At 40.2% G+C, this 26,567-nt stretch overlaps 1 protein-coding gene across 2 annotated transcripts in view; it reads right to left on the bottom strand.

The window, feature by feature from the left end:
* Positions 1–4,527: 4,527 nt before the first annotated feature.
* Brip1 (BRCA1 interacting helicase 1) overlaps positions 4,528–26,567 on the bottom strand; it is a 126,093-nt gene continuing 104,053 nt past the window's right edge. For both annotated transcript variants that reach the window (XM_041665562.1, XM_041665563.1), the window contains 4 exons: positions 20,547–20,659; positions 17,316–17,398; positions 9,583–9,909; positions 4,528–7,457 (listed from right to left, as the gene is read on the bottom strand). In XM_041665562.1, coding sequence (XP_041521496.1) covers positions 6,835–7,457; positions 9,583–9,909; positions 17,316–17,398; positions 20,547–20,659 — 1,146 coding nt within the window. In that variant the 3' untranslated portion in view covers positions 4,528–6,834. The remainder of the gene's footprint in view (positions 7,458–9,582; positions 9,910–17,315; positions 17,399–20,546; positions 20,660–26,567) is intronic.

The raw sequence follows: 26,567 nt of genomic DNA, 5'->3' as shown, positions 1-26,567 counted from the left end.
CTGGGAATTGAACCCGGGTCTTCTGGAAGAGCAACCAGTGCTCAAAATCCAGCTCTCTAGTCCAGTGGAAATTATTCTTAAAAATCATGTCAATCTTGCTTTTCTGTTTAGAATTCCCCACTAAAGTAATTTGGTGACTTACAGACTTTAGAAAACCATAAGCAATTTAACCCCTAATTTACCTTCACTCCTCAGGAAAGGCTGAGAAGCCACCAATACCACTTTTAGGGGTTCGAGCAACACCATGGCAGGTAACACACATTTTCTTCTGCTCTGTACTCACTGTGACAAAGGATTTTGTAAAATAGAGTTTAGCATTCAGGAACACTTGGAATTTGTATCAGCTCCAACTCTCAGACAAAGCTTTTAAAATATTTCTGAAATTAATGTTAAATAAGATTTAGAAAAGGTGTTATCACAGAAACAACCATGCTTTCTTTAAAACTAGTGCTAACTGCATGTAGGTTTCTTGCTTGTTGTAAGACAGGCTGACCTGGAATGCCAGGGTTCAAGTGCTTTTGTTCTGTTTTGTTTGGTTTTGGCCACAGGCTCCTGAGTAGTTAGTAGTATAAGCAGGCATCTTCGTTCCTCATGGTGACCTGGTAGGGTGTGTTTGTACATGTATGTTAGTTATTCAGAAGAAAACTCTATACTATAACAGTAAAACAAGCAAATTATAATTAAAATTTATTATTAACAATATGAAATGCAGCCGGGCGGTGGTGGCGCACGCCTTTAATCCCAGCACTCGGGAGGCAGAGGCAGGAGGATCTCTGTGAGTTCGAGGCCAGCCTGGTCTACAAGAGCTAGCTCCAGGACAGGCTCAAAAGCTACAGAGAAACCCTGTCTCGAAAAAAAAACAAAAACCAAAAAAAAAAAAAAAGAGAAAGAAATGCAATGCTTGTCATAATAAATTATGGCTATCTGCCACCACAAGGATGTGGTGTCTTCACTATTAGTATGGCAACTCATCCACGTTTTGGTGATCTGCAGTTGTACTTTAGCCTAACAGTGTCTTGAGAAAGTCACTATGAGGTAAACGACATTAAAAACCATGTGGTGTATTGCCATGGATAGACTGCGGTCTAAGCATTAAGTCTCCCTGGACCCTGGTTACCTCAAATTCAATACAATAACTATCACCTGTGTTGCTGACTCTGCGAAGCCAATGCTGGGAAAGCTCAGGCTCTCAGCGTTTCTACAGGGAGGCGCTTTCGATCGCTCTTCTCCGTGCAGAGGGGCTACAAGACCTGAAGACAGGATCAGGGAAAGCAGTGTACCTTGTATTGGCTTAGAGAATACATTGCAAGACTGTAAGCACTCTATCAGCTTTAAAAATGACAGGAAATATGCTAAGGGCTGGTGAGATGGGTCAGGAGGTAGAGGCTTCTGCCAAGCCTGACACCCTTAGTTTGATCCCAGGACGCACACCGTGAGGGTTAGAGCCTACTCCTGCGAGTTCTTGAACTGCTGCACTCCCGACGTGGCACGCACACACATAAAATAAATATGTAACTAATAAAAAGAGAGAACCTGTTAAGACGTTTCCTATGTTAAAGAAACTGTTTACAGACCGAGTATGATCTTAGTACATATATCCTGATATATGCCCACACTCAGCAAAACAGTTTAGAGCCTTGTTCTCAACACAGCTTTCACCATGTCTACTCTATGTGAACCGGGATGTGAATTCCTGGCGGAGATAACCCTTTCTTACGGAGATGACCCTTTCTTACGTGTCTTTGGTATTCTGGGGATAGCACAGTTCTGGATGCAAAGCAGACCCTCAGAGTATGTGTGATGGAGGAGTGGATGGATAAAGAAACGGCAGTCGAATGGAAAGACTCTTCAGGGAGAGTCACAATGCGCAGGACAATTGTGTATCATAAAATGAAATAATTAAGGGGGGCTGGAGAGGTGGCTTAGAGGTTAAGAGCATTGCCTGCTCTTCCAGAGGTCCTGAGTTCAATTCCCAGCAACCACATGATGGCTCACAATCATCTGTAATGAGACCTGGTGCCATCTTCTGGCCTGCAGACATACACACGGACAGAATATTGTATACATAATAAATAAACATTTTTTAAAAAATGAAATAATTAATTCATATCATAAAATATTTTCAATATGCAAAATATAATATATAATAAATATTTTCCTTGGAGGTAAACAGAAAATTTAATTTTGTTGCAGGGCAGTAATAGGAATGCAAGGTTTTTACAAAAAGGCCAATATCAAGGCCAATCAATTAGCTGAAATCCAATGCCTAGTTTAGAATCCAACTCCATCAGCCTACTGCTGCTTATCTCAAACAAAAGTGCAGAAACACAACACCTTTTAAAGACAAAGTTGATAAAGGCACATTCCTTATTGTACAGAAAATTCTGGCCCACATTAAAGTGATAAAGGTTGAAAATTATGATTGGAGAAAGTGGGAAAATTAAATTTGGGATAAGCATTTGGAAAAGAAAAGTTAAGAGTCCAGAAGTCGGTCAACTAAGTAAGCAAAAATGAGAGGCAAGAAACATGTGCGACCGCTCCACCCAGGCTGTGGGTGGCTACCCCGCCCGGACGGCAGGGCTGCTTACAAAGAGGAAGCTCAGGAGTTCAAGTCCAGTCTCAGCTAGATAGCAAATTAAAGCCAGCCTGCTGTGCGTGTCTAAACCTACAAAACTGTAGACGTCAGCAAATACAACATGAGAGAAAACAAAACCACTGGGAACAATAATCAATAAAATATTGGGCTGGAGAGATGGCTCAGTGTCTTAAAGCACTGGCTACTCTTCCACAGGAACTTCTGGTTCTAGCACCCATGTATGTATGCATGCTTGTATACATATGCATTCTCTTTATGTGTGTGTATGCATAACTCTTACTATGTTTTGGGGTGAGGGGGATGGAATCCAGGGCTTCACACATACTCAGCATGAAATCTACCACTGAAATAAACACCAGCTCTAAAAATGGTGCATATCTGTGATCTTAGTTCTCGGGAGGCTTAGGCAGGAAGACCAACCCAACAATTTAGTGATATTTTGTCTCAATTAATGATTAAATGTGCTAAAAAATTATTAATTGTTAAAAAGACTCCTTTAGTCAGTATTTACTATTACGTTTTCAAAGATTCCTTTCTTTTCCTTTCTAATGCAATGAAACTTGCTTATTAGAATGGGATTTGGTATAAGATGGGTTATTTTGGATCAGTCCCAGAGCACTGAGTTACTAAAGGTAAAAAGGTGATCCATTGGCTTAGATCCCAGGGACATTATAAGCTCCTAAGTGAGATACAGGAAGCCTAGCCACTAATGGTCCCATCAAATGAAACCTTACTAAACACCTGTTATAAAAAAAGCCATGAAAATCATTTAAGTCCAGAGGATCATAGCGTTGGTCATTTTTGTTCCAGATAACCCTGTCCTGCGATGTTCTTTTTGTCTTATAGGATAGACACTTCACAAGAAGGATTTAGTTTCCTTATGCGTGCATTGTCTGATGTAGCCTTATATTTTTTAAATTATGAAATTTCTCATTAAAAATACTTCCTTACAAAAGAATTATTGCCTTTACCCTTGCAGACAGACAAGACTACCAAAAATTCATAAAAAAATCAAACTCACTGAGAAAGATTAAAGAGAGGTGGGAATTGTGTGGCAATCCAATATACAAATAATACACCACTAGCTGCTGATGGCTATGCCAGCTAGTCCTTCAGGTGATGTCATGACAGGCACTTTGCACAGATGCTTATAAGCACTTCTAAAGGATTAAATACTTTGTATTTTATTTTAAGCAGAAAACAAGGCTAAGTCCTATTTTAGAAAAATGTAGAAATAATTAGTGTATTGAGTAGAAAGATCACAAGAATAAAAGTAAAGCTTTATGGAAACAGAAACAGTGCCCGGTTTCAAAACCATATAATAATAAAATGCACAGTAGGGATATAGTTAAGGGTACTCCTTAGTTCCGTACACAATTTGAGGAAGCTTTACGTGGCCCAGCTACCATTCAGCTGTCTACCCTCTACATATACCTTCCTTTATGAATGGCCAGTCTCCAGCTGGCAGAGCTGGCGTACGGCCTATGTGCTGTACATACTTTTGACCATAAATGTAATGCTAAATAATTACTTCTTGTGTATTAAACATTTAAGACAAATTACTTGATAATTTCTGCTATGTATTTCAAAGAGTTGGAAAAATAAACCAGCCAAAGCATTTTTCTTTGAGTCTGTACCAGTTACTATTGCCATTTATTTGTCCAGAGTGAGGGAAGGCATCGCGGAAGCCGGGGGGGGGGGGGGGGGGGGGGGGGGGGGGGGGGGGGGGGGGGGAGGGGACACAGCAGAGGCACAGCGACCTGACTAATTGCTCTGGGTCAGGTACTCCTTTCACGTCCTTCTGTGTTCCAATCTTAACTCTAAAAGCATCTCTTGTTATCACTAGCAAAATGCTCTATCTCCTACTCTCAAAGGGCCAGCAGCTTACTTTCAGGACGATCATCTTGTTCTGAATGCTGACCCGAGGAGACCCTTTGATCTACTACAAAGCTATCCTTGTATAAAAAATTGTAAATATTTATGAAATACTGAGAGCTTGTGGAACATCTCTGAAAACTACTTAGTAATATGCAGAGTGTTAGATTTTGGAAAAAAATTCATGTATTGGTGGTTAAGTTGGTACCTAACTGCAAAATGATTTGTTTGATGTTTTTCGTGTAGTTTAATGATTCCTCTAAAGGTGATTTCAAGCCAGGTGTGATACCGTACACTCGACCCAGAGCCTGGAAGACGAAAGAGGAGAACTGGGAGTTCAAGGCCGGAATGGAATACATGAAATCTTGTCTCAAAAACAAAAACAAAACACCCAACCAAACAACAAAAACAGGAAAAGAAGGGCAACTCTCTACAGGTATCAAAAATGCTCAAACTGCACCAGTTAAAATAAATACTCAGCATTCAAAGTCACCACACATCCGTATGTTCCCAGAGTGCAGATAAGACAGCTGAACTTTTCTATACAACTGTATGCTTTATTTTAAGCATTTTGGAACAAAAATGGACTCAGAATAAAATACCAACAGATATTCCTTTAAATTGCTTAAAGGATTTGCAAGCCTTTATAGTCCTAATGTCCGTATTTTATCAATGAAATGAATTCCATGAACGGCAGGGTAATAACGCCATGCGAGTATCAAGTCTGAGGCCCAGCTAGGAGCAGAGGCCATGTTTCCGTCCTCTTCCACGCATTCTCTCAGACCTGACTACTCATCTATGATTTAAGATCCACAATAGGAGAAAGTTTTTTCCAAAACAATGCAGAAATCACTTTCTAAATTCACAGATAAATTCCTGCCTTGGTAAGTTGTTGATTTAAATTTCATGAGTCAGATCTAAACGCTATCAAAATGAGAGCAAATACATGCATATGTGACAATGCACTTACTCAAAAGAACATAAAATATAACTACTGGGAATTTTTGACTTGATAATAAACCATGCAGAGAAGTTAACGCCTTATAAAGTTTCAGTTCAGGCTGGATTCAGCTCCATGCTAGAATGCCCCTTAGCATGCAAGGCCCTGGGCTTGATTTCCAGCTACACATACAGGCACCAGACTCTCATCAAAGCATCCTAAGAAGTCTAAATGTCCATTCTTTAGGGGAAAAGTCAGTGGATGTAATTTTGGACTGTATAAATACTGATCATATACAGTTCCACTCCCTGAAACTTGCACACCCCCAAAATTCACAGTAGATTCCTGTTCTTTAAGGGAGCCTATTTCAGAGACTGTCTTATATATGAGTACACGTGCACATATATTCACTCATATATATGTAACATTTGCTTATTTATTAAATTTAATAGTTACAGAATTAAAACTTTATACCAGAATGTACCACATCGCTGGCACTGCTAGGATCCGTGTATTATTTTCATATACGTGTACATGTGTACGTGTACACGTTGTGGTCTGTGCATGTGTGTGTGGAGGCCAGAGATTGAGGCACATCACTCTCTATGATGTCAGGGGAGCTAAAAATTTACAATTGATACTTGGAATATTTCAAATGACATCCTATAACTGCATATAATTTTGTTCCTGATATTTTAGTTTTAGCAAACAAAAATGCCCCAATTTCAAGGAAATATGTATACTCTTTCCTTTTTCATTCTAATAAACTAGTTCTAAACAATTTTTTTTCTTTAGACTTTGAAACAGGCCCAGAGACTCAGTCTTCCACACGCTGGGAAAGCAGCTGCATACGCTATGCCCAACCTAAGGAGGCTAATGAAACAGCAAGCTTTTGAAGATAAACTATGCTTTTTAAAAACATCTTCTGCGAATTTGCATTAAAATATACGGTAACATATGGATGAAGTGTGTCTAGATTTAACTGAGCTTAATCTTTGTATATTAGTATGAAGCCACATTAAGTGAGCTATAAAATATGAGTAACTGTGTGAACCTGGAAGTGCCTCAGGAAACTAAATATTAGAGGAAAGTACTTTGTATGGATTTCCTATTAAAACTCTAGGATAAAACTTGTATTTCTGAGCATAAAATAGACAAATCTGCTAATGAATTAAAACGGAAATATATGTAAAAAATTAAAATTATAACATTTACCCAAAGTACAAATTATTATTTACACAGGGAGGCTCAACAAAACCCTGACAGCATTACCTAACGTCAGGGAGCCCCTCCCACCACTGCTTATAGGTCCTCACGTCTCACGCGAGCTTTCCCAGCTCTAACTCGCGTACACGAGTTGTCGGCTCTGTTCCTTCCACCGGAATGACTCCACTCAACTTTGTGTCTCTGCAACCTTTGACTTTCATTTCTGGCTGCAGCCAGTTACAGTTTCAAAAAGGTCTTCTGCTGAATTATTACTGGATCTATCGGTTTCATCTACTTCAGTCTTTTCTTCATCAGTATCAACAGGATCAAAAAGTTCAGGTGTGTAACACAGACAGTCGTCTTCTGCTTCTGTTTCAATAGCTTTACTTGAGCCGGAACGCCCGGGCTCTTCACTTACTGGAGGCAATTCACTATCTGGATGTAGGTCTTTCTCTGAGCAGAGCGGTTGTTTGGAATGGTTCTTGGCGGGAGTAGCACCAACCTTCATTGACGGAGTCATGACTTCTGACTGAGAGCAAGGTGCTAATGATGCGTTTGCTGTTTCGCTGGAGGACACATATTTATCCGTGGGTGGCAAAGCAGTTTTATCTTCTGTTTCTTCTGTTTTGAAGGTGGAAGAACCAGAGGCATGGCTCTCTGATGACACACGTGCAGACGTGCAATTCTTTCCTTTACTAGCGAAGTGCCGTCTCAGAGAATTAAAGACAGGCCAGCTGATTGCCTCTGCTTGCTTCCCGAAAGTTGGGCTTGAGGATCTGGAAATGACATTTTTCTCTGTTTTCACTGTTTGAACAGACTCTTTTCTTAGTATTGGATCACCTGGGAACACAAAACTTAAATCAGTCTTAACTCTGTGCTCCTAGGTAATATTAACTGTTGTGTTAAAATGCTGTTTTTTAATTAGAAATACTTTAACAGCAGTTAAAGTCAGTATTTAATAGCAGCTACCCACAGCAACACTGAACTTTCATCTTGGAATTTCGAGGAGAGAATGTCAACTCTAAAGGAACAGTGGTACTCCAGTAGTTCCTGGCCCGAGTTAAAATCCTATTTGCAAATGACCAAAATATAAATGCTATGAAGACTACAATGCTGTCCAAGAGGAGGAAGGGTAAACAGGAAGCGGAAATGAAGTGGAGAGGGAACAGGCCTGGGGAGCCCTGCAGTGTAAAGCGCTGGCCAGCATGTGCAAGGCTGGATCCAGCCCTGTAGGGGGGAAAGAAAAAAGAGAACTTTGCCTCAAAAATCCACTCATTAGTGACCAAGAAAAAGCCTAACCCTCTCAAGAACACTGAGGGTTGCAAGGCTACCATTATGTTATTCCTCAAATTATAAAACTGGTCAGCATATAGGACCGGAACTGGATCCTGGGTTTCCTGATTGCCACTGTAACAGCCTTGAAGTCACTCTGACATTTTTTTAAAAGCACATAGCATAAAATATTTGAGAATGGGGATGTTTAAGCTACACTGATTATTAAAATTATACCCAATCTTCAGAATCTGGCATTTTTTTCCTGTTACAGGCCAGATGGCAAATATTTTAGATTTTATGGTCCATATTATGTCTGCTTCAACTATTCAAGTAGGCTAGCTATTCTAGGATAAAAATACAATTGCTCAACTTTGTTGCTTTTGGATTATATAAAAAAATAAATAGGACCTAGTTGCCTTGAACTTTAAACATAAAACAAGCCAACAGGATGGGCCAGGGTTCAATTCCTGATACGTCCATGATTTCTAACACTTGAAGACAAGGTTTTTTTTTTTTTTAAGATTTATTTATTTATTATGTATACAGTGTTCTGTCTGCATGTCAGAAGAGGGCACCAGATCTCATTGTGAGCCGCCATATGGTTGCTGGGAATTGAACTCAGGACCTTTGGAAGAGCAGGCAGTGCTCTTAACCTCTAAGCCATCTCTCCAGCCCAAGACAGGATTTTTTATCATTTAAAACAAATGATTCATATCCCAGGGACCTTTCAATTACAGAGGCTTGATGCAGTTAAGGCTGGCTGGCCTTGAGTTCTTTCTTTCTTTTTTTTTTTTTTAATTTAATACTTTTGTATTACTATTCCTGTCTAAAATCTGACATTTATTTATTGTGTGTATGGTGATGGGGTGTGCACATCAGGCATGCACGCGGAGCTCATAGGGACACCTTGCAGGAGTAAGTTTATTCTTTCCAGGTTGTCACACGTGACAGCAAGTACCTTTACCCGCTGAGCCATCTTAGCAGTCCTGGCCTGGAATTCCTGATTCTCTCACCTCTGCCTCCAGTGTGATGGATTATGGGGTTCCAGGTATGCACCGTGATACCCAGTGTTGGATTATGGGGTTCCAGGTATGCATCATGATACCCAGTTTAGCTCAACTTTTATAAAGCCTTTACAACAACGTCTACCACTTCTATAGCATCTTACAATGCTATATTTATTATCTTATTTGAGTTTTACAATTCAACCTAGAAGGTTGGGCAGGAAGGTTATTCACATTTTCTATTATAATTTCTTTCTTTCTTTCTTCCTTCCTTTATATATATATTTTTTTCGAGACAGGGTTTCTCTGTGGCTTTGGAGCCTGTCCTGGAACTAGCTCTTGTAGACCAGGCTGGTCTCGAACTCCCAGAGATCCGCCTGCCTCTGCCTCCCGAGTGCTGGGATTAAAGGTGTGCCCACCACCGCCCGGCTCTATTATAATGTAAAAGGCCAAGTGGCTTGCTCACAATTACAATGTTAGCTAAGTGGCAAAGTTAATGGAAAAGCAAAAAACACACTTTGGTATTTTAACAAAAGTCTGTCCTCATCAAACATGCTGTATTATCTTATGAATATGCTATATTCATAAATATGAATATAACATATTTCAGGAAGTTAATCTGTACCCAAATCATTATCATTGCCCTATTACATCATGAATAGGTAAGTGGGAAGAATTCAACATACTTTTCTTCCTTCTGGAGACGCCGTGACTCGGCACTGAAGGGTTTTTAGCAGCCATCCGGGGATGTTGCAGCTCCTGGACACACACTTTCGCTTCTTCTTTCCTAGAATTTTCTGGTGATAGAGGACTTGCTTTTGACACTCTTGTCAGAGAGCTATCCTCCAAACAGGCCGCTTTCACGGTAGACTCCCTGTCTTTTATACATTCTTTGTCTTTTTTGGATCGGTTAGTAACTTTCTGGTGCCTTTTAGAAAACTCAGTCAGGGACTCCAGGGCACTTGCAAAGGTTGAGTGGTGCTGGATCTGCTGCCTCACCCATTTAGAGAGTCCTAAAAAACAGCCGAGCCAAGTGAGAAACTGGTTACTTAGTAACCAAAATATTTATGCATTAAGATTAACTTTATTGTTTCTAGTGAAGCAACCTAATTTGCATTTGAACATAAGGAATAGTTTTCAATCTTTTATATATTTGAATATATAAAAATATACATTTGCATGTATATGAGCTATGAAGGGATTATGGCCTGAAAATGCATCATTAGTTTCAAAATACTTAGCAAGCTGAAAATGCAGGCAGTGTGCCTAACCCACCCCAGCAGAGCTTAGCCACACAGGGAGCCGAGAGCACCACATGCTTGCTGCTGTGATCACTGGACACACTGGGGGTGCAGTTCCTGCTGCTGCCAGCATCTCAGACACCCGATCACCAGCTAGGCAAAGAGCAAACCGCTCTGCAGTGCGGTTTCTGCTGAATGTGTGCTGCCTTCACAGCGCGGGAACGGTGAACCGCTGCAAGTCAGAAGCGTCTATAAATTTAGTTTTATCAAAATTCCTCAAAATTGGGCAAGTAATATAAGTCAAGGGTGTATGTGCCGTGCAAGCCTGAGTTCAGCTCCTGAAACCCATGCAAGGGTGGAAGGAGAAAAGTAACTTCCAAGTTGTCCTCTGACCTCTATACTTGCCCAAGGGCACTCCTGCTACATCATACATGCTCCTATACAATAATAATGAATAAAACAAAAAATTTAAAATACCTCAAAATATGCATAGCAATACCATGCAGGGCAAGAAACTATAAAGAACACAGAATTCCATGTTATAAATCTAAATTTGCCTCCTGTTCCAAAAATAAACTCAAGATTCAGTCTCAGTTTTTTTGTTTTGTTTTGTTTTGTTTAAATTTTGTCCCTTCTTCTACTCATTCCTTAAACTACTCTGGGAGTGGAAGATGCAACACTTTCCTGGAGAAAATCATGTCTATTCAAATGGTTACTTATTTACACATTAATGAACACAAGAGATTATGATTTGATCAGGGACATGCTGAAAGGGTGCATGAAACTATATAAAAAGAACCTTAGTAAGAGCTTACGGTGTTTTGTAGTATAGTTAGTTTAAACTAAAATAAAAAATATTTAGATTTTAAAAAATACCCGGATTATCATAGAACAAATATCCCTAGATAATGCTGCAAAAAACTGGCATTGTTTTTTGAAACAATTGTGCTTTTTAAAATTATTCACTTATTTGTGTGTATGCGTGCATGGTAAACGTGTGAGCGTGGCTTGTGAGCTCATGAAGGTCAGAGGCCGATGCTGGGTGTCTTCCTGTATTATTTTCCACCATACTTTTTGGAGACAAGATCTCTCCTCAGTGAACCTAGAACTCAGAGTTTTGGTTACAATGGTTGGCCAAGCAAGTCCCCAAGATCTGTTTTTTCTCCTTCCCTGCATTTCTGATATCACAAATGTATGCACCCTCAGGCGGCTTTCACGTATGTGCTGAGAATCTGCACTTGGGCCCTCAAGTTTGGGCAGTAAGCATTTTACCCACTGAGCTGCCTCCCAGCCCCGCAACTAGCAGCTCAAAAAGTCACCAAGGCATTATACGCTTAAAGATGATAAAACGGGGTTTCACATAACCTAAATTATTACACTGTAATTTCAACAAAAATTTGTCATTAAAATAAATTAAAATAAATTTAATGCATCATGTTAGTATTACCAAAGAAAACACTTCATAATTTATAAATATCCAAAAATTAAAAAAATAAGAAATTGGAAAATATTTGATTCTAAAACATTAATAAATCTGAGTTATAAAATAAAAATTTGAGTTTTTATTTTTTAAGAAAAACACTAACATTAACTTTGTTTTGAAAAATGAGCGTATCAAATGGAAATGTGAAATTCTCTAAAACTGAAAAATTTTAGTGCTATCATTTCTTCATTTTGACCTTTTCATAAACAAAGGAAGTCTTTTTAGCACAAGACGTCATTGGCAGTCTTTGAACACTCGGCAGGGTCTGAGCTCCACCTACTGACTAAACACTAGTACTTAGTATTTTTGCTTTTAGTTACTGCTTGATCTGAGGTGCTGCTTTGTTTAGACACAACAAAAGTAGGGGGGAAAAAACCCTCAGAGCAATATACTCTGCTTTAAATGCCAAGAGCCCCGTGACAGCGAGCATATTTCCGGCACTGACTGAAGACTGTCACAGTGGATGCAAACCATGGGCACGGACCACCTGTTAGACGGCCGTCTACGCACCTTTCTGGCCACCTGCACTCTATTTCCTTTTAGGAAACACTGCTTTGACTAACATGAACTTTATTTTGTATGTATGCATATTGTTTATGTGTGTGCACATCCTTGTGTTTGCCTATGTGTGGATGCTGGAGATTGAAGTTAGGCACCTTCTTCAATTATTCTCCACTTTATTTTGAGACAGGATTTCTCCTCGAAGTAGAAGCTTGACAGTTTGGCTACACCACCTGGCCAGCAAACTCCAGTGAGCTCTAGGGAGCTCCAGCAAGCTACCTGCCTCCCTTCCCTGCAGCCCAGGAGTTACAGAAGTGCTCCCCACACCTGGCTTTTATGTGGGTGCTGGAGGTATGAACTCTGGCCCTAATGTCTGCATGAAAAGACTGACCAACTGAGTCATCTCCCTCGTTCTTTAAATAAAGCCCAGAAGAATGGAAACATAAAGAAACAAGCAAATAAATGTAACAGCAAACTCGAAAACAAATCAGTCAGGCAGTCAAAAGATGCACTTACATGAGTGAAAACCTTAGTATTTTTTGAAAAATTAATTTTTGAGAAAGACCTTTTTCTTTGACAATGGTAAACAAAATATTGCTACATTATTAAATTATGTACCACATCCTATAAAACTGAAAAGCAATAATTTAATAGTCGATGACTAAAAAAATTTCTCATTCATAAAGACTTTTCACAAACACATGACAATTCAAAGACTAACTTTTCAGTTAGTGGAAACGGTCCATGTTTGATCTCATGATTCAAATTCTCAAATTCTTCATTATTAACAATGAAGCCATAGAGGTCTAGAGAGATGGTTTAGTCAATACAGTGCTTCTTGACAAATACGGAGACTTGAATCTGCTCCTTAGAACTCACGTTAAAATCTGGGAGTGGTGGTGCACACGTGTAATCCCACTGCTGAGGAAGTGGAACAGGCAGATCCCTGGGACCTGTGGCCGGCCAGCCTGGCCTAACCAGTGAGATCCTGTTTCAGCAAACAAGCTGACGGCTCTTGAGGAACCAAACCTGAGGTTGACATCCAAGTACATGCACACACATGCATTTGTAGCCCCATGTACACATACACACTCCACACAACACACACAAGTCATAAAAATAGAAGCTATAAAAAATATAAAAAAATTATGATGGCAGAACAGGAAACCCCAGATCCCATGTTCCTCCTATAGAAACATGGATCCAATAATTCATGGCCCAAACCCCTTTATGAGAAATCCAGAGACAAGTAAAAAAGTTCTGGAACCCAGGCTAAACCAATTGCATCAGAGCAGGCAGGAAAATGTGTGGCACCTTCTCACCACAGTCCCTGTCTCGGAACAGTGCCACAGGCTAGGAGAGTAGTCCCTGGGAAGGAGACTGGAGAGTAGGCCCAAGGTTCTGAAGCAGCATTTGCTTCTGTCCGCTCGTCTTGCAGTGCTGGCCGCAGGCTGCTGGTCCAGAACCACAGGACAGGACAGAGGCTGCTCCAGCTCAGTAGCGCTTCAGCACAGAGAAGAATAGTGAGGAAAGGGTGCCAGTTTCCCAGTGAACTGCCTAGGACTGGACTCTCAGCCACTTGGGAGCACTGACATTGTATGGCTCATCCTCCAATGCCTGGGGCTGCTGAGAACAAGAGAGCCGGATGGGGAGCAGGCCGCTGTGTAAGAGGCCTCACAACAACAGACAGACAGCATGCACAGCAGGTTCTGATCTCTAGGGAGAAAAGGGGCAAAGAGAGAAACTGGCAAGGCCGCCATCTAATTAGGTATCCACACTGAGCATGCAAAGACATTAGATCCACACAGAAGATCAGAGGGGCTGCCAGCCGCCTAGCAGGGCTGGCAAGTGAAGGTGTTTCTATGCGAAGGTGCTGTAGTAAAGACTTCCGAGACAGAGGTGACTTTCATCAAATGTGTGTAGAGACCAATACAACGTTACAAAGACACAGGGGACACAGCCCCATCATAGGAATGAGGTAACTGCAAAAAGAATGACAGCAGAAGAGGGGAGGAGGGAGATACAAGAGAAAGAGTGTGAGAATTAATCATCAAAGAGATAAAGAATGAAAAAACAAGAAAGAACCAAATTCTGGAGCCGAAACGTTCACTCACTAGAGGGGCTCAGGAGCAGATTTGATCAAGCAGAGGAAAACCTTAGCAGAGTCTAAGATGATCTGAAACACCGTTAGAGGAATAATAATAATAATAATAATAATAATAATAATAAAAAAAAATAATAATAATAATAAAGTGAAGCAAGCCTAACGGAACTATGGGACAACTATTAGGCATAACGGTCTATTTTGGGACTCCTAGAAAAGATGAAGCAGTTAGGAAGCTTATTTATAGAGAGGTGAAAGGAGGATCAGGAATTTGAGACTAATCTTGGCTACAGAACAAGTTTAAAGCCAGTCTAAACTTCATGATGCCCTCAAAGACACAGAATAAAGACAGGTGCATGCCCTTCTGAGAGCACTCTGGATGCAGAGGTGGGTGAGTGAACCTCTGCGAATTTGAGGCCAGCCTGGTCTACACAAGGAGTTCTAGGTCAGCCAGGGCTGCAGAGTTAGACCCTATCTCAAAACAAAAAGTTTAGTGATGCAAAATGCTTGTAATCCCAGTATTTGGAGAGCCAAGGTAGACAAGGCTCAATCTTTAAAAAGCAATAAATTAAAACAAAAGATAGATTATAATCAAACTAAGAATAAAGAAAATAAAATTTAAAAGCAGCAAGCAGCAAGCAATCCATCATAGGCAAGGACACTTCCAAAGACTGTCAATGGATTTCTCAGGAGAAATTTCATAGGCTTCCAGGGAATGAGATGATATATCCAAAGCCCTGAAGAGAAAAGCCCGAAACTACTAACTAGGAATGCCTGGTAAAACTGTCCATCAAAAATGCAGGTGAGATAGACTTTCTCAGATTAACAAAGGCGGAGGGAGTTCATGATCGCTAGAAAAGGGAGCACAGAAGCTCATGAAAACACAGCTGGCTAATAAAGAAACTGTATAGACAGTTATCAAATGTGCAAATGCAGTAACGACCCCTCCCCATTTTCCAGGGCTGAGGACTGAACCAGGACCCATGTAAGCAGAGAAGCATTTGACCACTGAGCTACATCCAAGTCTTACAAATCACTTTTAATTTTGGCACAGAATCTAAAAGATAAAAGTATACAAAAAATAATAATCAGTATAAAATATATAGGTAGATTTATGACTTTAAAAGGGTAATTTGTGATTTTAACACAAGCGTTGGTGACAGAAAAGTAAGTGTTGGGGCTGGGGAGATGGCTTAGCGGGTAAACACTTGCCATTCAACAGTGAGAAATGGAGTCTGACTCCCCAGAACCCATGTAAAAGCTGGATGAGTAACCCCAGCGCTCCTACAGGGGTAATGGGAGGCAGAGATGGGAGAATTCCCTGGAGCCCTTGGTTCCTGACCTGGAACACACAATGAGAAAACGACAGATACCTTGTTTCAAACAAGGTCTAAGATGAGGACAGCCATCTGAGGGTGTATTTTAACCTCTACCTGTGCACCACATCATGTGTTTGCCCACATTCACACATGACTGCATCACACACACATACACACATATATACACACATGCACATGCATGCACAAGTATAACATGTGTACACACACATAAAAGCAAACGTTGAGTAGCGTGGCAAGTGCTGTGTAGCAATTTCCTTGGAGATCAAACTGTCCATCTTGGAGGGAAGCCCATTAAGATACAGTGTCTTCTAAAGTAACGGTTCTCAACCTGTGGTTGCGACTCCTAGGGGGGTGGGGTTGAATGACCTTTCCATAGAGCATTGGAAAATATAATTTACATTATGATTTATAAGAGGAGCAAAAATACAGTTATGAAGTAGCAGCAAAATAATGGCTGGAGGTCACCATGAGAAACTGTATTAAAGGGTTGAAACACTAGGAAGGCTGAGTGTGGCAGAATATTTGATCATACTGTGTGTAGATGTTTCTGTCTCTCCTTGTCTGTCTAAAGTACCTTCTGAACGGTTTAATAAAGAGCTGAATGGCCAGAACTATGCAGAAGAGGATAGTTGGGATTTCTGGGGAGAGAGGCACTCAGGCGAAGACTCTGAGAGGAAGGATGCTGAGGAAGTCGGATCTACTTTAGCGATGTATTGTAGGGAAGGGAGACAGCGCGCCACGTGGCGGAACGTAGACTAATGTAAAAGGATTAAGTTTTAAGAGCTAGTGTGGAACAAGCGTAAGCCAAGGCCAAGCTTTCATATTTAAGAAGTCTCTATCATTGTTTAGAAGCCGGTGGTCCAAAGAAAGTCCAACTACACTGGAGAAGCACTGTCCTAAACATTCTCTCTACCCTAGAAGCGCAAAGGTTTCTGAACCAGATATGCCAGCCTCCATCTTCCTTAAGACGTAGCAGTAAGAACTGCTGGAAAGTACTCAAGCCAGCCAAGTACCAAGAGGCAGGGCCCAGCCAATGAGCACAGAAGAGGTTCAGACCAACTGAGCCAGCTGGAAAAGACATTCTCCAGTCTGCTGAGCTGCCTGCAGGCTGTGCAGTGTGCTCCAGGTTGCCAGGTTTGTGTACAAACCATAGAAGAAAAAAAATAAGGGGATACCTTCAAAAGATTGATCTTCATAAATATCTGCTGGCCTAGAACTTGCATATGATTCAGTGGCTTCATTCTTAAATATGATAAACTGTCCAGCCACCATGTTCACTGTAGTCCCCAGGATCCAACAAGCAGAAACAACCAAAATACCCACTTGGAGATGAACAGAGAAATACACCCTGCACAGACTGCATTATTCAGCTACAGACAATAAGGAAGTCCTGTTGGGTATTTCAAGATGGATTAACCTTAAGGATAGCATACTAAGTGAAACACAACAGTCACAGAAGGCCAGACACTGCATGACTCAACTTTGCAGGCATCATCGAAGTTGCTGAACTCAAGGGGAAACAGCGGTTGCCACTGTATGGGGGAGGACAAAATGGAGAACTGATGGCTCATCAGTGTAAAGTTTCAGGTACTAAGACTATAAGTTCTACAGACCTAATGTAAAATAATGTTGACGGCAGCATTATATTAGACACAATTATATTGCACAAATAGGTTGATCTCATGTGGCTTTTATCACTAAGGAAAAACAAAGTCTATTAGCAATTTTTACTCTGAACTGAGAATCTTACCAGATGTATAGCGATCTCGATTGCTATTAAAACGATCATCCACTAGAATAAGAGCTCCCCAATCATTTTTGTGTCGAATACACCTACAAAAAAGTGGAAAATAAAGTGTGTAGAAAACACTGAAAATAAAGCAAGATTTCCAGAGGGATAGTTTAAAAAAATGGTGTATCAGCTGTGATTACTGTGCCCAATTCGCCTGTTAAGTCATTTAGTCACTCAACTGGTTTCCAGTATTAAAAACGTGACGACATCTCTGTCTGCCGTTCCTTCTCTTCTCTCTCTGGAGTGTGGCGTTTTTACTTCTTCGCTGAGATGGGATTTTAAGGCAGCGGCAACAATTATATGTTCAACTTTTACAGTTTAAACTTTTTAATTTCATATGACATTTTTCTAGGACATTATTTTATAGTAAGGTAGTTTCCAGGACAACAGATCACATAACGTAAGGCAGAGCAGTTATATACTGTCATTATTACAGAAGGGTGTTGAAAATCAATAGGAAGTCAGGGAAATCTATTTTGGGTACACTTTGCATTTAAAGTGGGTTTTGGTAGAGAGGCATTTAAATTAATAAAACATTAAAGAGAAAAAAAGGGTCCACCTTTTCCTTTTCCATTGTTTTTACTGCCTTGCTCAAATGAATCATGCTTACTTGAGAAATGATATCATACTACAAGTGAAGCAGATGGTGAAAAAACTCTTGTGTCTTGGCTGTAAAACCATCTGGTGTGCTTCTGAAGGCTGTTATTATATTCCACAGACCTTACTACTCCAGATAATTATAATGCCCATGCAGTCTTTAAAAAAGATGACAATGAGGGGCTGGGTAAGTAAACTTATGGGGCAAGCATGAGATCCTAAATTCAGATCCCCAGAACCTACAGAAAAGCCAAGGTGATAGCATACTCCTGCATCCCAGTGCTGAGGTGAAGAACCAGGTAGATCCTGGGGTTCTCTGGCTCATCCGTCTGGCAAACTTTAAGTGCCACATTCAGAGAAATAACCTGTAGGCAGAGACTGCTTGTTTGTTCCTGGCCGTCCAGACCAGAAATAATCACACAGAAATTGTGTTAATCACAACATTATTTGGCCAATAGCTTAGGCTTCTTATTAACTAACTCTTACATCTTAAATCAACCCATTCCTATTATTTTATATTTTACCACGAGGCTCGTGGTTTACTGGTTAGGGTCCCAGGCGTCTGTCTCCTTCAATGGCTACATAGCATCTCCTTGACTCTGCCTACTTTCTCCCAGCATTCAGTTTAGTTTTCCTGTCTATCTCTATTCTGTCCTGTCATGGGCCCAAGAGCTTCTTTATTAATCAATAAAAGCAACACATATACAGAAGGATTTCCCACCCCAATAACCCATACATACTCCACACCACTCACCCACATGCCTGCAAGACATTAAAACAATTGATTGGCTTCTGTTTACTTCAGTTTTCTGCATGTGTCTTTCATAAGAGTGCTTCAAATTATAATAATTTTTTTTTGCTTTTGTTTTTGTTTTGTTGAGACAGGGTTTCTCTCTGTGTGTACCTTTGTAGCCTGTCCTGGTACTCGTTCTGTAGAGCAGGCTGGCCTTGAACTCACAGAGATTCTACTGCCTGACTCCCAACTGCTGGGATTAAAGGCATGCGCCACCACTGCCTGACTATAAACACCTTTATATCAATTAGCACTCATAATAAAAAACATTCATTTCATTGTTATTTTTTCATTAAAAACTTTATTATAAAAAAGTTCTTTGCGACAAATTTCCCTTTGCTGACAATGTCCCTGAAAAATCAATAAGCGACAATACAATCAATAAAATACCAAAGGCACAGCACTGTGTGTTGATACTTCAAACGCATGACTTCTGTGGAACTTTGAAAAAACACGTTTTGAAGCTATAGAAGTTAGCTGACAATGTAGAACGTGACAATGCAGCAAAGCTTACATTTTCCACCATTTGCCAAGCAATTCTGAAGCATGAATGCCAAGCTGAGACACAGGAAGTTGCTGAGGATGCAAGTATATACTTGTATGGGAAGGGACACAAATATATAAACACGCTATTACCTGATGATAAAACACATGCTACAATAGAGATCATATACACAATCTCCTGGGTTTACTAGGGTCTAAACAGCTCTAGGCGAAAAGATGGAAGGCATCCACATAGGACATGACTTCACAGGTTGTAACTACTACTATGCTGTATGAATGGCATGGAAGCTCATGTTCCAAGGCAGAAAGGCACGACAGAATATGGAAGGCTTCATGGTGAAAATATTAGTGGACAGAGGCAGGAAACATAGATGGAAAGCAAGCCTCTGGTTTTAAAAGTGTAGGTGGGGCCAATGGTCATTTAATAACTATCTGACCTTAGCCAGGTAATTTACTTTCAGATTAACCAGTTTGAAAACAAAACCAGAAAATTAAATTATGAGGTTCCAACTTGCATTGCTATTGGTATTATCAACTGAAGAACCAAACGTGCTAATATGTGGAGTTTATAAATCATAACAAATTTGTACGTCACAAGTTTTCTTGAAGCTCAATGTGTTACTTATATTAATATAAAAATCAATGAAGGTAAGAATACTTAATTTTCTAAAAATAAGTATAACAAATAAAAGTCAAGAATTTAAAAATATATATTCAAGATTTTCTAAAAACTATTAGCTGAATATTATACTTCAAACAGAAACAGGCAGTGAGAACGAAATGCTCAAGAAAAACAGGCAGTGTATTTGGGGGGCAAGGAAAATGGGATGTCAGACAGAAAAGACAGCAAGATAACAACAGCTCAACAATGTAATTGAAGAGAACAACAAAAACTTAAAATTAAATTTAAAAAATTATTTCTGAGATGACAACTTAAAAAGTTATCCCACAGCTTGGAATAACGATGGTAGTGTTAGTAATAACAACTGGTAAGTGCATGCCCCAGTTCTCAACTCACCCTCTGACATCTATGAAAAACATACTTTCCTGGAGTTCAAACTAAATAAAATTTTACCACATCCATTTTTTTTTTTCCTTTTTGAGACAGGATTTCTCTGTGTAGCCCTGGCTGTCCTGGAACTCAGAGATCCACCTGCTTCTGCCTCCTGAGTGCTAGGATCGAAGGCATGCACCACTACTGCCTAGCTTTCCACACTGATTTTTAAAAGTGGCAAACATTATTGTTTCTTCTTGGGCACAGGCAAAACTGTAACACTGTAATTGACTTTACTCACCTGCCAAGAGCCTGGTTTAAGGCTCTGTATGCTTGAATTTCATACCACTGACGGCCAGGCAAAAGGCCTCTCAGTTTTGAGTGGTGGTCATTATATTGTCGCTTTAGTTCAACCTAATAGTTTAAACATAAAAAAGTAGTGGATAAGTAAAGCTTATTTTAAACATCATATGAATATCTAACATTTAAAATTTTATGTAGAGTAAGTATGTAGAGTAAGAGTTTTTTCAGCTCATTCAAGTCCTAATCATTCTTCCTCATTTCCTCACAGCTCTCAGGAATCTAATTATTTGTGTGAGAGCATTTCCACACCACAAAATCCACACGTTCTCAGTGCGTAAAGTAAGTCCTAACAAATGCACAGCCTGCAAGCATCAGGTAATTACAATACGAATCATTTCCAACACTGGTATCTTCTCAGTCGATTGTCTTCCTAAACTCCTGGCTGTGGCAGCCACAGACTTGCTTGTGTTGCCTTTTCTGAAATTTTAAGTAAATGTTCTTAGACATTCTGCACTCATTTTTGTCTATACTGACTACACAGCATATTTGGGAATTCATATTAAAGTAAATGTAACACATACGTCTTCCATTTATTTATATGTGAAATGTGTATGTGTGGTTTGATTAAGAATAGCTCCTGTAAGGTTCATATTTGAATGCTTTCTCACCAGGGAGTGGAACTATTTGAAAGGTTTAGAAGGATCAGGAGGTATGGCCTTGTTGGAGGAACTATATCACTACGGGTGGGCTCTGAGGTTTCAAAAGCCCGTACCACGCTTGAGGATCAGGATGTAACTCTCAGCTACTTCTCCAGTATCATGGCGGCTGCCATGATGATAATGGACTAATAAGCCTCTGAAACTACAAGTAAGCCCCCAGTTAAATGTTTCTTTTTAAAAGGTCACGATCTCTTCACATCAATAGAACAGTCACACACACACACACACACACACTCACACACACTCTCTCTCTCTCACACACACACACACTCACACACACACACACTCTCTCTCTCTCTCTCTCTCACACACACACACACACACACACACATACACACACACTACCTCACTTTGTTTTTTCCAGTTTCATGATCCTTGCTTTTTGAATGGAATAGTTATCCATTTTATATTCAATAAAGTTATTGTTAAAATCAGGTTTAAGATTACCATATTACCATTTTTTCCTACTGTCTCATCTACAATTCAATTTTTTTTATAAAAAAAAATTTTCTCGAGAGGCCACAGGCCCTGCCATTATAATGACCCAGTGTGTAAAGGAGAGATGGGAGAAAAAGAGATGTCTAGGCTCAACCACCATGTCTGGGACCATAGCCCTACTAGAGTAGGAGTCTGTGTCGATGTTCAAGTGTCATGGCGAGTTGGTCCCACCCTTCACCAGGGCTGCTGGAGAGCTGGCCTGGATGCTGTGAGCATGGGAGAGCTGGCCCTGCCCCTCTCCTGGGCATTTCGAGAGAGCTGGCCTAGCTGGCACGGGTATAGGAGAGCTAGCCGGCTACCATTCAAGCCCACATCCAGGGTTTTGAGCTGGTCTACCCCCAAATCTACCCCACCTGCTGGAGCACATGAAGGGGTTGATCCTGCAGAATCAAAGTTGCATGATCTCCATGACTCAGGGTAACAGCAGGATATCCGAGGGGAGCCTCAGTGAGGGCCAGTACCAATGGTATAGCAGAAGCCAGAGTCTTCAAACTAGACCAATGACACATTGCAATGAACATTTGAAAACAAAGCTGCTTCCATTTATTTTTTATTTTATGTAGATGATTGTAGTATCCTCAGAGGCCATAAGAAGGCATTCAGTCCTGGAACTAGAGTTACAGATGGTTGTAAAACACCATGTCAGTGCTGGGAACAGAACCCAGGTCCTCTGGAAGAAACTCCTGAGCCATTTCTCCAGCCTCTGGTGTTTCCACTTTTGTCCTTTAGGGATTGCTCTAGAGTTTACAACACACATCTTAACAACACAATTCACCTAAAATAGTATGATGCCACTTCACAAATGGCATAAGAACATACTACAATTTTTCTTTTCATGTGTTTTATGCCATTTTAATTTTACAAATACTATATATACATATATATGTGTATACACACACACACACATATATGGGTTGGGTGGGTGAGGAAGTGAGAACTGGGATTGCTATGTAAAATGAAAAGAGTTTGCTTTCTTTCTTAAAAAATAAAAACAAAAAACCATAACACATTCTTCTTATGCTTTTAAACAATACCATATATTTAAACTATTTTTAAATTTTAGGATATGTTTTGGTTTATATCAAAGCAAAAAACAGTACAGAAATTTCATATGCTTTGTACTAAATTTCCCCCAATGTTAACAAGCTATATTACTATGGTACATACTTCAAATTCAGAAACAAGCACCGGAATATTAATATATGAGCTTTACTCAAATTTTCACCTTCCTGGTAATAAATATCCTTTTTTTCTACCATGTAATTATTTTCTCACAGCTTAGTAGTTTCTGGCACTTCTTGTTCTCATCTATTGATTCAGGTTTCCAAATCACAACAAAGCAGAATGTCATGTGGGTGAAGATGCCAGGAGAAAATTTATGTGTCTGCTAGATTATTCTCAAAAGGATTCTGCCCCTGAGTGGCAGCACACATCTTTAATCCCAGCACTAGGGTGGCAGGGGCAGACTGTGAGCTCCTAGTCAATCAGATTACTCTGTGAGACTCTGACGAGAGAGAGAGAGAGAGAGAGAGAGAGAGAGAGAGAGAGAGAGAGAGAAATTTTAGGCAGCCTTCCTGGAGGGGTGGGGGTTAATGACATAAGGTCCTTCAACAGGTAGCCAAGGCTGCCTCAACTCCATCTTTTTTTGCCTTAGCCTCGAGTACTGGGATTAGAATGACATCTTCATTTTTGAGGGAAGAATTCCAAGCTGACATGCTTTTCTTTCAGTGTGTCACGGTAGCACTAAATTATTCTGACTGGCGCGGGTTTAGAGAGAGGTCTGCTACTGTTCTTGTCCTCTGTATGTCGTCTTGTTTTTTCCTGACTTTGTAGGGAATGGCGGTGCACCTGTCTGTATCTTCTGCATGAGTGCAGGCCTAGAGGACCAGTGGCTTTATGGTTTCCTTTACATTTGGAAAACTTCTAACCGTTACTATAATTCTGCTTCCACACTCACTCTTCCTGGACTTTAACTTTACAGATGGCATCTAACTGGCCCAGTACATTTTTATCACAATACATTTTCCCATATCTGGATATGGCATGGAAGCATCTAAAAAATTTTTTTTTAATTTTTCTTTTTATATGGTCAGGCTTTTCTCCATCTTTTTTGACTATATGAAACATAAAACATAAGATATTTTAATGTCCTTATCTGCTGACTTTACCATGTCATTTATGGTTTTGCTTCTAGTGATACATTTTCCCTACACTAGAGGCTGTATTTTTCTCTGTAGTCTGCTAATTTCTGATTGGATCCTAGACACGGTGACAGTACACCAAAGGGTCTGCTAATTTTTCATTAGATATTAGACATGGTGATAATACACCAAAGCGTCTGCTAATTTATGATTGGGTCCTAGACACGGTGACTAGTAACCAATGGTTGTTTGCTTTTGCCACAGTAATTTCAGTAGTGCTATGTTTTCCTAGGTTGAGATAGGTGACTTGGAACCAGCTGACCCTTTAGGCTTGTTTTCAAAAGCAACAAGAACAGCTCCAGAGCAGCGTGCAGTCTAGGGCTAAAATTTATTTCAAGAAAAAAAAAGAGAAACTTTTTTATGACCAATGCCCCATGTATTAAGAGCTGCCCTCTACCCCATGGCTAGCGAGAGCACAAAGCAATCCCAGCATTATAAGGTTGAGGAGTTGCCTGCCTACTCCTTCCCTGACTTCAGGAGGGTCCACTCATGTCTGTGCTAATCGCTATTCATTTAATGGTTCAAGGTGGTTCCTTTGCAGATACGCGACGCTTTCTCCCTGCACGGTTCCATCCTCTCTGGTACTGTGCCTTGCAAATTCTCACTGCAATGAAACCTTTCACAGCAGTGAGATTACTAGGCTCTGGCTCTATTTTTCCTGCACTCTGTGCTGCGGCCTGGTACTGCGGGACTCGTCTAGACAGGGTTTCTCTGGGTAGCCTTGGTTGCCCTGGAACTCATGGAGATTGACCTGCCTCTGTCTCCAAGGTGCTGTGGCTGAAGGCACAGTGTTGGGTATCTAAAAACAGTGTTTCATTGTGACATTTGCTTTTCTAGTTCTTGTAAGCAGGTGGGCATATCTGGTGTGTTATTCCCTGGAAACTGAGTTTTCTATTAAAATTTGAGGAAAACTTTGCCTGTACACTAAGAGAACTGTTTAATATGCTTCCATTATGAAGCCCTGCCAGTGTCTTGCCCACCTCGCACACCATTTGCATGTTTTACAGTCACCTGCACAGGGTGATGGGTAACTCTGCCACTTTAATTCTTCTTACCTGCAAATGCAGATACTCTAGTTAGAAGAGTTATTAAGTGTTTAAGTAAGTCTTTATAGAATAGCAATTCAGACTTGGTTCGTGTATCATTAGGGGCTTGAAAGAAGACAGATTTCTGCAGTGTACAAGTTTCACATTGCCAGAGTCCAGAGCTTTTACCCCACTGCACATCATCAACAACACACTCATTTCTTTCTGTTTCCCCCCCAAGACAAGGTTTCTCTGTGTAGCTCTGGCTGTCCTGAACTCACTCTGTAGACCAGGCTGGCCTCAAATTCAGAGATCCGTCTGCCCTTGGCTGCCACAAGCCCTGGGATTAAAGGCGTGTGCCAACACCAACTGGCAACATTAATTTCTAAGTTAAAATGCTAGGAAAGTTTTATTATATGGGATAAAATAACCCCAAAGTTAATAGTAAAAAACGTATGCAATAGTGACTGATGTGTTCAGTTAGATCTTTAAACAAACACTCATTTAAACACTGTGGTGCTGATCTACCAACACAGGACCTAATAAATCAAACACTAGATTACAGAACAGAATCTGGATACAGATCACTGTTTATTTGGCAGAAGGGGGAATTTTAAATCAGTGGGAAAAGGATAAACTATTAAATACTGTTAGGGACAACTTTTGGAAAAGCAAGGAAACGTGTAATAGAGTTGTATCTCCTTGTATCATTTAAAACACAGATATATTTAAGGCACTTTAAAAAACTTATATTCTTAAGAAAATTATTTATAATTCCAATAAGGGAAAGACCATCCCAACTTGAGCAAGCCTACAAAACAAAGGTCACGGGGGAAGCCTTAACCAGCTGAACAATCTTGCCAGCTCCTAGTTAAAGGTCTGGTAGTGAGTGTTCAGGGTGACTCACACATGGCTTGCCAGACAGCACCTAGCTCAGGCTAAGAATAGGAAAGACACATGAATGGTCAAAGAACACTTGGGGGTGCTGTAATTGCCAGACTGGTGATAGCTGTAATTACAGGTTTAACCCCTGACAGCCATCTGATACATCAAAAATGCCATTTGCCATGTTAGCAATAAAGACTATTCAAAGTAATGCCCATTCTAAATCAACCCCAAAGACTTAAATCAAATGGACAAGGCCCAAGACAGTTTAAAGATCGAGTATTTTTCTGAGAACTCAGTAACAAATCATTATACCACATTCACACAAGTTCATGATGATCAGATGCTAATTAAATTGCCTATAAAAACAAAAATCAATATCCCACATTAGAGAATAGGACTTAAAATCTCTATAATATACTATCTATAATGTCTAGTATACAATTAAAATTTACTAACAAGTTGGGCAGTGGTGGTGCATGCCTTTAATCCCAGCACTAGGGAGGCAGAGGCAGGAAGATGTCTGGGAGTTCGAGGCCAGCCTGGTCTATACAACGAGTTCCAGGACAGGCTCCAAAAGCTACAGGGAAACCCTGTCTCGGAAAACAAAACAAAAAACTGACTAACAGAACATGACACACATTAGGGAAGGGGAAATATAGCAGTCAACAGCAGTGGAAAAGCACCAGGG

The sequence above is a fragment of the Microtus oregoni genome, unplaced genomic scaffold (genome assembly GCF_018167655.1).
Source record: "Microtus oregoni isolate MIOR12 unplaced genomic scaffold, Mior012 000015F_ref0000493, whole genome shotgun sequence".
Taxonomy (NCBI): domain Eukaryota; kingdom Metazoa; phylum Chordata; class Mammalia; order Rodentia; family Cricetidae; genus Microtus; species Microtus oregoni.
This window is presented reverse-complemented; position numbering and strand designations above follow the sequence as displayed.